Source organism: Phocoena phocoena, chromosome X (assembly GCF_963924675.1).
Source record: "Phocoena phocoena chromosome X, mPhoPho1.1, whole genome shotgun sequence".
Taxonomy (NCBI): Eukaryota; Metazoa; Chordata; class Mammalia; order Artiodactyla; family Phocoenidae; genus Phocoena; species Phocoena phocoena.
Window position 1 is genome coordinate 61543409 of NC_089240.1, and position 11340 is coordinate 61554748.

At 44.2% G+C, this 11340-nt stretch overlaps 1 protein-coding gene across 1 annotated transcript in view; it reads left to right on the forward strand.

The window, feature by feature from the left end:
* PIN4 (peptidylprolyl cis/trans isomerase, NIMA-interacting 4) overlaps positions 1-4858 on the forward strand; it is an 80018-nt gene extending 75160 nt beyond the window's left edge. Inside the window, exon 4 of the mRNA XM_065901110.1 lies at positions 4769-4858. Within this exon, the coding sequence (XP_065757182.1) occupies positions 4769-4858 (90 nt within the window). The remainder of the gene's footprint in view (positions 1-4768) is intronic.
* The last annotated feature ends 6482 nt before the right edge of the window (positions 4859-11340 follow it).

Consider the following 11340-nt stretch of genomic DNA (forward strand, 5'->3'; position numbering starts at 1 on the left):
CAGGGAATGTTCTAGTTCAGTTTTTAAAAAATAACTAAATTTATTTATTTACTTATGGCTGTGTTGGGTCGTCGTTACTGCGCATGGGCTTTCTCTAGCTGTGGTGAGTTGGCGCTACTCTTCGTTGTGGTGAGCAGGCTTCTCACTGCGGTGGCTTCTCTTGTGGAGCACAGGCTCTAGGCACATGGGCTTCAGTAGTTGTGGTGCACAGGCTCAGTAGTTGTGGCTCATGGGCTTAGTTGTTCCACGGCATGTGGGATCTTCCTGGGCCAGGGCTTGAACCCATGTCCCCTGCATTGGCAGGCAGATTCTTAACCACTGTGCCACCAGGGAAGTCCCTGTTCTAGTTCATTTTATCCTCACAACAAACGCTATGAGGTTGGTACAATTATTATCCCCTTTTACAGATGGGAAAGCTGAGAATCGCGTTAGAAGGTAAACTGACTTGCCCAACGTCACACAGATAGTGAATGTTGGTGGAGGTTTTGAACGCAGGCAGTCTTGCTGTAAAGGCCATATGCTTAACAACAAGGTCGTACTGTATAGCACAGGGAATTATATTCAGTATCCTGTAATAAACCATAATGGAAAAGAATATGAAAAAATATGTATATATGTATAACTGAATCACTTTGCTGTATACCAGAAACTAACACAACGCTGTAAATCAACTATACTTGAATTAAAGATTTAAAAAATAATAAAAATAAAATTTTAAAAAGAGAGACTGGGACTTCCCTGGTGGCACAGTGGTTAAGAATCCGCCTGCCAGTGCAGTTGGCACAGGTTCAAGCTCTGGTCCAGGAAGATCCCACATGCCGTGGAGCAACTAAGCCCGTGTGCCACAACTACTGAGCCTGTGCTCTAGAGCCTGCAAGCCACAACTACTGAGCCCACGTGCCACAACTACTGAAGCCTGCGCACCTAGAGCCCGTGCTCCGCAATAAGAGAAGCCACCGCAACGAGAAGCCCGCACACCGCAGCGAAGAGTAGCCCCCGCTCGCCACAACTAGAAAAAGACTGCACGCAGCAACGAAGACTCAACGCAGCCAAAAATAAATTAATTAATTAATTTAAAAAACAAAAAAAGAGAGAGACTGAGCAATTTTTTTTAAAAAAGGCCGTATGCTAAACCACTATGCTATACTGTCTCTTCAAACAGTTGGATCAAACCCTTGTCACACAGGTGAGAGCCTTGTATCCCAAGGGGGACTGGGATGGGTTGAGGGAGTGAGATTGGCTCTCAGTAGCCCTCCCCATGGCTGAAGACCCAGCCCCCCCAGCCCTCATCCTTGCTACAAAATACATGAGTGCTCAAATTGGCAATGGGGCTGCCCAGTGTCCCTCTTTGTGGAGGCATCTATAATTGAGAGAGAGGTTTGAACTAAATACCTTCCAAAGGTCCTTTCAGTTGAAGAAGTTGAAGTCTCTAATCTACCTCAGGTCTGCCCGCTGTCTCCTCCCAGAGGAGCAAGCCAACTCTTCGCTGTTCCCTGCAGGCCCTTTACCCTTGGTTCTCCTACAAACGGGTGGGGTACATCTGCCCTTGCCTTGCTCACTGTGTGCACCTGGAAGACCTCATCTCTCCATGGCTGATGCCTTCTTTTTCCTGATGCCTGATCCACACCTCTTCTCTGGGCTGTAGAACCATCTCTCCAGCTGCCTCTTGGACCACTTGGTGCTCTCCCTGCAGTGTGAACTGCATGGATGTCTTCTTCCCTGAAACCTCTTCCTCCTCTCGTGCTCCTCCTCTTGAGGAATGGCTCCCCCATTTATCCATTTGCTTAAGCCAGAGCCCCAGGAGGCATCCTCAAAGTTTTCTTGCCCTCACTCCCCACATCCCATCAGGCACCAGGGCCTGTCGATGTTACCTCCTACATATCTCATGAATCCACTGCCTTCTCTCCATCCCCACCACCACTTCCCCAGTCCAAGCCACCACCATTTGAGAGAGGAAGTAGAAAGCAAAGCCTTCCCCTGCCCTCTCTGCCTCTATTACCTCCCTTCCAGTCCATCTTCCACCCCGAAGCCAGGGTGAGCTTTTGAAAACAAAATCTGAGTGTCTCTTCTCTGCCCAAAACTCTTCTATGACTTTCTCTTAAGATTAAGTCCAGGACTTCCCTGGTGGCGCAGTGGTTAAGAATCGCCTGCCAATGCAGGGGACACGGATTTGAGCCCTGGTCCGGGAAGATCCCACATGCCACGGAGCAATTAAGCCCGTGTGCCACAAGTACAGAGCCTGCAAGCCACAACTTCTAAGCCCACGTGTCACAATTACTGAAACCCACGCACCTAGAAGCCATACTCTGCAACAAAAGAAGCCACCACAATGAGAAGCCACTGCACCTCAAGAAAAGTAGCCCCCGCTCGCTGCAACTAGAGAAAGCCCGCGCACAGCAATGAAGACCTGATGCAGCCTAAAATAATAAATAAATAAATAAATAAATAAATTAAAAGATTAAGTCCAAATTCCTATACACGTGTGATGAGGCACTGTGCTATTAGGCAAGCCATTTTCCAGGATAGGTTCTGGAGTCTATATACATGTTTTCTTTTTTTTCTTTTTTATAAATTTATTTATTTATTTTTGGCTGCATTGGGTCTTCATTACTGCACACTGGCTTTCTCTGGTTGCAGAGAGTGGAGGCTACCCTTCATTGTGGTGTGCGGGCTTCTCATGGCGGTGGCTTCTCTTGTTGCGGAGCACGCGCTCTAGGCGCACAGGCTTCAGCAGTTGTGGCACGCAGGCTCTAGAGCACAGGCTCAGTAGTTGTGGCACACGGGCTTAGTTGCTCCGCGGCATGTGGGATCTTCCCGGACCAGGGCTCGAACCCATGTCCCCTGCATTGGCAGGCGGATTCTTAACCACTGCACCACCAGGGAAGCCCCTAAATACATGTTTTTAATTGAAGTACAGTTGATTTACAATGTTGTGTTAGTTTCAGGTAGACAGTACAGTGATATATATATTTGTGTATATATATATACATGCATATATATATATACACATATAATTATATATTCTTTTTCAGATTCTTTTCCCTTATAGGTTATTATAAAATATCGGGTATAGTTCTCTGTGCTATACAGTAGATCCTTGCTGTTTATCTATTTTATATATAGTAGTGTGTATATGTTAATCCCAAATTCATAATTTATGCCTTCCGGAGTCGATATTAAACCTCGATCCTGATGTCAGACCAGCCACCTAACAGCGAATGTGACTTTCAGTACACTTCTTAAACTCTCTGACCTGCAGTTTTCTCATTTGTAAAGTAGGACAATAGCAGCACCTACCCGGTAGGCTTGTTGTGAGACTGACAGAAGGTAGTGTGTGGAACGCACTGAGCTCCGTGCCCTGAGAAGATGTGCTTTAATCATTCACTGCAAGTGAGATTTTATGATTATAAACTTAGCAGTATCAGTCATATAAACTATTATTGATTGAATCAACTAATGATTAATAATTACAATTAATAACATCGTGGATCTTCTTATATTGTATTAGACATTATTATTATGAGGTTATTATTATATGACTTTGGATTTTATGATTCTCTCTCCAGGCTCACCTCTCACAATCCCCCCCCACCACATCTTTTCCCTTCTTTTCATTGCCACAAACTCTCACCACACGCTGCCCCCCAGCTTTTTCACTCTCTCCCTGGAAAGTTATTCTTTTAAAAAAAATTATATTGAAGTATAGTTGATTTACAATATTGTATAAGTTTCAGGTGTACAGCACAGCGATTCAGTTATATATATAAATATATATATATATGCATATTCTTTTTCAGAATCTTTTCCATTATACGTTATTACGTAATATCGAGTTTAGTTCCCTGTGGTATACAGTAGGTCCCTGTTGCTTATCTAACCCTGGAAAGCTCTTTTCTTCCCATCCTTTGGTTCCTCAAGCCCCTTTTTCTATTACTAAGTCCCTTCCGTTATCAGCTCAGGCATCGATTCCCCTGGGAAGCCTTCCTAGACCCTCCCCCAGACCACTGTAGATGGCTTTTCTATGGGTCCCCAGAGCACCCTGTGTTTCCCTTCTCAAAGCGTCCATCACACCATATTTATAAACATTTACTTGTCAGGCTCCTGGAATTAGGCCGTCAGTTTGGGGAGGAGTTCTGTGTCTCGTTCACCACTATATTCCAATCTCTTAGCACTGTTGTGCACACAGTAGTTGTCCAGTAAATGTTTGCTGAGTGAACAAAAGACTGGCCTGGCAGCAATCCTCCCCCACACCACTCCTACCCACCTCCCAAGGCCCTGAAGTCAAACCTCTTCAAAGCCAACAGCTGTTAACTGGGCACAGAATCAGACTGAACCCAAGTGGGTGGGTTGACCACCTGGTCAGGCAAGAACTTTCTGTCTCTGCCCTAGAGGTATTTCTGTCCTTGGGTTCATAAACCTCTCACTCCCTGAGGGCTTAGTAAAGGTGTGGACGTTAGTGGTAGGGAGTGATTTAGGGCAAGCTGACTCACCTCCCTGAACTTTATTTTTGTCATCTGTAAAATGATGAATAAGGCCCACTTGGCAGGGTCATCATGGAGATTCACTGAGGTAACACACAGAGGTGCTTTGTAAACTGCAAAGGACTGCATGTAGCACTTGATGACAATCAAACACAGAAAATGGGTCACTCTTTGGCTCAACTCTTTTCAAGACCTCATGTAGACAAGGGCCCTCCTGCTTATACAGCATTATCTCCAGCAATCAGGTTACAATTGATTGACATTATTGCTTTCTTTATATTTGGCAGATTCCCAGCCTGTGGCAACATGCTGGTCACCATAGAGACCTGAGAAGCACCCTTGTCTCATTGGTACCACATTTACAAACCAACCCTTAAAGTGGATTATTTTGCAGATGGCTGATCTCATCTATTTATTGTTGATTGTATTAGTTCCAATTTGAGAAGGTGACATTTTCTGACCTTGTCCCCTTAAGCACAAGCAAAAATAGTGGCTTTTTTTTTTGAAAATGAAAAAGTACAAGGTGTGCAGTAAGGATACAAGACAGATGGAGGGAAGGATTTGTAGGGGAACTGCAGGATATACCTTTCATTCATTCATTCATTCAGCACCCACAATGTGCCAGTTACTGGGCTAGATACTGGGGATACAGCAGTGAGCAAGATTAGCCTTTAGGATCTCACAGTCTCCTGGAAAAGACAGACAATTAAATAGACAATTATAATACAGTGTGGTAAATTCCATGATGAGAAGAACAGGGAAATGGTGGGCCGTGGGCCCCTACTCTTCCCAGAGGTTTCCCAGAGGAAGCAACATCTCAGCTGAGACTGGAAGGATGGGTGAGAGTCCGCCAGAAAAAACAGATAGGGGAGGGGAGTGCAGGAGAATGGAATGAAAAAAAAATGTTCCTGGAAGAAAAAAGTGTCCAAATAATATGAAGAGAGACAAGAACGGGGTAAATTTGAGGGCCAAAAAGAAAATCATTGACTATAGGAATAGAAGCACTGTGGGGGCGGGAGGGAGAGGAAAAGGATGCTACTTGGGACATGCTGAGGAGATGTCCAAGAGGAGACTCCGGGTGGCAGGTGACTATGTGGGTCTGACTCCAACAAAGAAGTTGTGGGGAATAGAAACCTGGGAATCGGGAGCTAGCGTGTTTTCCCCTATTGAGAAAATAGCTTAGGACCACATTGGGGAGGGCTTGCAAGGGTAGCCCAGGCATTTGGACCTGATTCTACAGGCAGTGTGTTTGAACAAAAAGCTTTGAAGAGGAAGTGACACAATTTAAAAAATCTACAAACAATAAATGCTGGAGAGGGTGTGGAGAAAAGGGAACCCTCTCGCACTGCTGGTGGAAATGTAAATTGATACAGCCACTATGGAGAACAGCATGGAGGTTCCTTAATAAACTAAAAATAGAATTACCATATGACCCAGCAATCCCACTATTGGGCATATACCCTGAGAAAACCATAATTCAAAACGTCACATGTGGGCTTCCCTGGTGGCACAGTGGTTAAGAATCCGCCTGCCAATGCAGGGGACACGGGTTTGAGCCCTGGTCTGGGAAGATCCCACATGCCACGGAGCAACTAAGCCCGTGTGCCACAACTACTGAGCCTGCGCTCTAGAGCCCGCAAGCCACAGCTACTGAAGCCCGCACACCTAGAGCCTGTGCTCCGCAACAAGAGAAGCCACGCAATGAGAAGCCCGCACACCACAACGAAGAGTAGCCCCTGCTCGCCACAACTAGAGAAAGCCCATGCGCAGCAACAAAGACCCAATGCAGCCAAAAATAAATTAAAAAAAAAAGTCACATGTACCCCAATGTTCATTGCAGCACTATTTACAATCAGCCAGGACATGGAAGCAACCTAAATGTCCATCAACTGATGAATGGATAAAGAAGATGTGGTACATATATATAATGGAATATTACTCAGCCATAAAAAGGAAGGAAATTGGGTCATTTGTAGAGATGTGGATGGATGGACTTAGAGTCTGTCATACAGAATGAAGTCAGAAAGAGAGGAATATCGCATATTAACGCATATATGTGGAATCTAGAAAAATGGTACAGATGAATATATTTGCAGGGCAGGAATAGAGATGCAGACATAGAAAACAGACATGTGGACACAGGGGGTGAAGGGGAGGGTGGGATGAATTGGGAGATCAGGTTTGACAGAAGTATACACTACCATGTATAAAATCGGTAGCTAGTGGGAACCTGCTGAATAGCACAGGGATCTCAGCTCGGTGCTCTGTGGTGACCTAGATGGGTGGGATGGGGGCGGTGTAGGGAGGTCCAAGAGGGAGGGGATATATGTATACATATAGCCGATTGACTTCGTTGTACAGCAGAAACTAACACACATTTTATTTTATTTATTTATTTATTTATTTATTTATGCGGTACCTGGGCCTCTCACTGTTGTGGCCTCTCCCGTTGCGGAGCACAGGCTCTGGATGCTCAGGCTCAGCGGCCATGGCTCATGGGCCCAGCCGCTCCGCGGCATGTGGGATCTTCCCGGACCGGGGCATGAACCTGCGTCCCCTGCATCGGCAGGCGGACTCTCAACCACTACGCCACCAGGGAAGCCCAAACACAACATTTTAAATCAATTATACTCCAATAAAAAAAAATCAATTAGAAAAAATCCTAAATGTTAATATATAAACTGACAAGTAACTTATATTCAATAGAGGTAATAAATAAATACTAAAAGCTCATCACTTCCTAATTATTTTACTACATTTTACTATTATCTATAATCTTGAGGCTATTTGCGCCTGCTGTATCCTCATGGTGGGAATGCTATATAATGGTGTGCTACTGCTAACTTCTTCCCAGCTGCCTGTTCATGGTGGTAGTTTGAAATCGGCTATGGAAATTGGTAAACACTACAAATCAGGACTTGATTACTGTTTTGTTGATTGTCTAGAGTTAAGGAACTAATGGAGAAAAATGTTAAAATGCTGATAAAACTTAGAAACGTGCTGTGTCTTGTAGCCATTACACCCTAAATTGTACAAAAAAATACGGAAACATTCAGTATTTGAAAAGTATTATTTGATTCAGCAAATAAGTTGTTCATGTCATTGACAAATGAGTGAAGTTCTAACATATGTCTTGGTTGTTTCACTTTTGTTTTTGGTTGTTTCACTTATTTGTTAATGCAAACAAAAATATCAACACTTGTCAGAACTACATTTCTTTGTCAATTGCAACCATGATGATAGGTTGATATGGATACAAGAGTTTGGTAAAAATCAATGAAAACATTCTGTGAGAATCAACTGGCTATATGGAATTCACAGTAAAGAGTCTTGCCTACTTTCTTACTTGCAAATTGTGTTATACATCCTTTTATTTATTTATTTATTATTTGTTTATTTTTGGCTGCGTTGGGTCTTTGTTGCTGCGCGCAGCATTTCTCTAGTTGTGGTGAGCAGGGGCTACTCTTCATTTGCGGTGCGCGGGCTTCTCATTGCGGTGGCTTCTCTTGTTGCTGAGCATGGGCTCTAGGCATGCAGGCTTCAGTAGTTGTGGCACGCAGGCTTAGTAGTTGTGGCTCGCGGGCTCTAGAGCACAGGCTCGGTAGTTGTGGCGCACGGGCTTAGTTGCTCCGCGACATGTGGGATCTTCCCGGACCAGGGCTTGAACCCGTGTCCCCTGCATTGGCAGGCGGATTCTTAACCACTGCACCACCAGGGAAGCCCTATACATCCTTTATATCAGTAAAATGTACAATAAACCTATGTAGATACGCACACACACACACACACATTTTTTCCAGAGAGCTAGATGTTTGAGATTTACCAGCACACCACTAATTATACATGTTCACCATTGCTAGAAAAGCTAAGAAAAACACGTGAGCATATCCCTACGAAAGTCCCTGGAATAAGCTGAAAAGCTGTTGGCTCTTGAGAAGTTTCTTCTTTCTGTTGTTGTTATTATTATTAATAAGGGCTATTTGTTGTCTCTTGGGAATATTCTTTATTATTGTTATTTATTGTCCAAACAGTACCACATCCTCAGAAATCAAAATGGTAGAGAAAAAAAATTGGCCCACAAACTCCTGCCTGAGCAAATCAAACCTTTTCATTTTTCATTCTCTCTTTGGCCTTTAGGATTGATCTTTGGGTTTGGGGAATTTTCCAGGCCCAACAACCTGGGGCAGATGAGCGGATTTCCCTGATTTAGGATGGATGGATGGATAAGTCCTCCCCGAAAAGACAGCATCTCTCTTGGGTGTCCAGTTACCCAAGGTAACGTGGAAATTAACTCCTTGAGTGGAGCCCCTGAGAGCCAGCAGTTGACATTTCTTGGCACCAGGAACTCAAGGTCATGATGTCTTCAACTGACTTTCGAAGGGTTCGAAAAATAGGTGTGTGTGTATGTGTGTGTACATGTCTACACAGAGAAATAAAGCAAATGTGACAAAACGTTAACTATTATTGAATCTAGCTAGTGTCTATACAGGTGATCACTGTACTACTCTTTTGGCTTTTCCTATATATTTGAAAGTTCATAATATAAGCTAGCTGTATAGAGTCCATGCAAGGTGCTAAGACAGGAGAGTACCTCTCTTTTTCAAGAAACAGCAGGAGAAACAAAACACTAAACAAAACAAAACAAAAATGAAACAAACAAAAGATAAACAGCAGGAGGCCAGAGTGGCTGGCACAGATTGATCCAGGGGGAGAGTAGTAGGAGAAGTCAGAGGCCAGATTGTAGGGGGCCTCATGGGGCCTTGTGATGATGGTGGATTTTAGTCTGAGTGAGATCGGAGCCACTGGGGCCTCTGAGCAGAGGAGTGACCTAACTTATACACTTTAAACAGGGTTCCTCTGGCTGCTGGGTTGAGACTGTAGGGAGGTAAGGATGGAAGCCAGGAAGCCAGTCAGGGGTTAATGCTATAATCTATAATGTAGGCCAGAGTTGTTGGTGGCTCAGACCAGGGTAGTAGCAATGCAGGTGATGAGAAGTGGTCTGATATTGTTTGGGGGCCGGGGGAGGGCAGACACCTTACCATTTTTTTGTCCCTTTGTAAGTTTATTGTGAAAAATGTCAAACATATACAGAGGGGACACAGAGGGGACTGCCCTGGTGGCGCAGTGGTTAAGAATCTGCCTGCCAATGCAGGGGACGCGGGTTTGAGCCCTGGTCCGGGAAGATCCCACATGCTGCGGAGCAACTAAACGCGTGTGCCACAACTACTGAGCCTGTGAGCCACAACTAGTGAAGTCTGCACGCCTAGAGCCCGTGCTCTGCTACAAGAGAAGCCACCGCAATGAGAAGCCCGTGCACCACAACAAAGAGTAGCCCCCACTCACTGCAACTAGAGAAAGCCCGCACGCAGCACCAAAGACCCAACACAGCCAAAGATAAATCCCTGGTCCGGGAAGATCCCACATGCTGCGGAGCAACTAAGCCCATGCCGCACAACTACTGAGCCCACGTGCTGCAACTACTGAAGCCCGTGCTCCGCAACAAGAGAAGCCACTACAATGAGAAGCCCGTGCTCCGCAATGAAGAGTAGCCCCTGCTTGCCGCAACCAGAGAAACCCCATGCACAGCAATGAAGATCCAATGCAGTCAAAAAAAAAAAAAAAAAAAGAAAAAGAAAAAAAGAAACATATACAGAAGTGTTGTGACTGGTGTAATGAACCCCATGTACTCATCACCCAGCTTCAACATTATCAGTACATGGTCAATCCTGTTTCATTGATATTCCTCACCCACTAGATGATTTTAAAGCAAATTCCAGATTGCTTGTCATTTCTTCTGCAAACCCTTCATTATGTGTCACAGAAAGATAAGGACTCTTTATGATTATCATTTAAAAAATGACCAGTAATTCCTAAATATCACCCAATGTGGACTCTGGATATATTTTGAAGGTAGAACCAACAGAATTTTCTAATAAAATTATGTGTGGAACATAAGAAAAGGAGTAGAATCAAGGACAAGTCCAAAGTGTTTGACTTGAGTAGCTGGTTAAGACGGCATTTGCTGTGAAATGAGATGGCAAAGACTTTGTATAGAGCTGATTGGCATGAGTCAGGGGGCAGAGGGGTGGTTATGGCCCTTCTTTAACGTCTAGTTTAGAAACAACACAGGATTTGGATCTCAAAGAATCAAGAGGGCTCTTGTAGAACTATAAGGTTCTACACAAGTCCTAGCTGTTTGTATACTCGTTCTCATTCAAATCTGTGCTGTGCTGCCCTGAGTGGAGCCTCTGAGGCCCAGTCTGCTAAAGGAACAAGGGAAGCAAACCAAACCCAATGAAGTTCTGCTTGCTTCAGTCAGTTTTATCTTGGGACCATTTGTCTGCCTTTCTGCTGAGATGATCTCTAAGATTCCCTCTAGCTCTAAGATTTTATGAATCAAATTGGAAGCCTTCTTAAGCCTACAAAGACTCAAGCCATATATCTGGAAACTGTAGCTCATTCTAATGATACAGGCTGCTTTCACTAAGTCCACCGATACAACTTGGTATGAGGATGGAAATCTTCCCCCACATTGGGACTAGTTCCTTAAAAAAAAAAATCCCCATGCTAGCTTAAGAAATAACCAAAATAAACTTAAAATGTTTAAAAAATTCTGGTGATGTGAAGAGAATGCAGCCAAATACACCAATTCCGCATTTGGAAAAGATGGCTGGCCAATCAGCATCTAGGAAACCACTGCACTTGTGGAAAGAACCAACTTGGAGGCCTTTCATCCCCCATATTTGCTTTGGTTCCTTAGCTAAAATTCAAATCATTTACATCATCTGCTAAGACTCAGGACAAACCTAGAAAGTGCAAAAGAATCCACCAGCGTTCAGTGACCCCTGCCCTCTAGCCT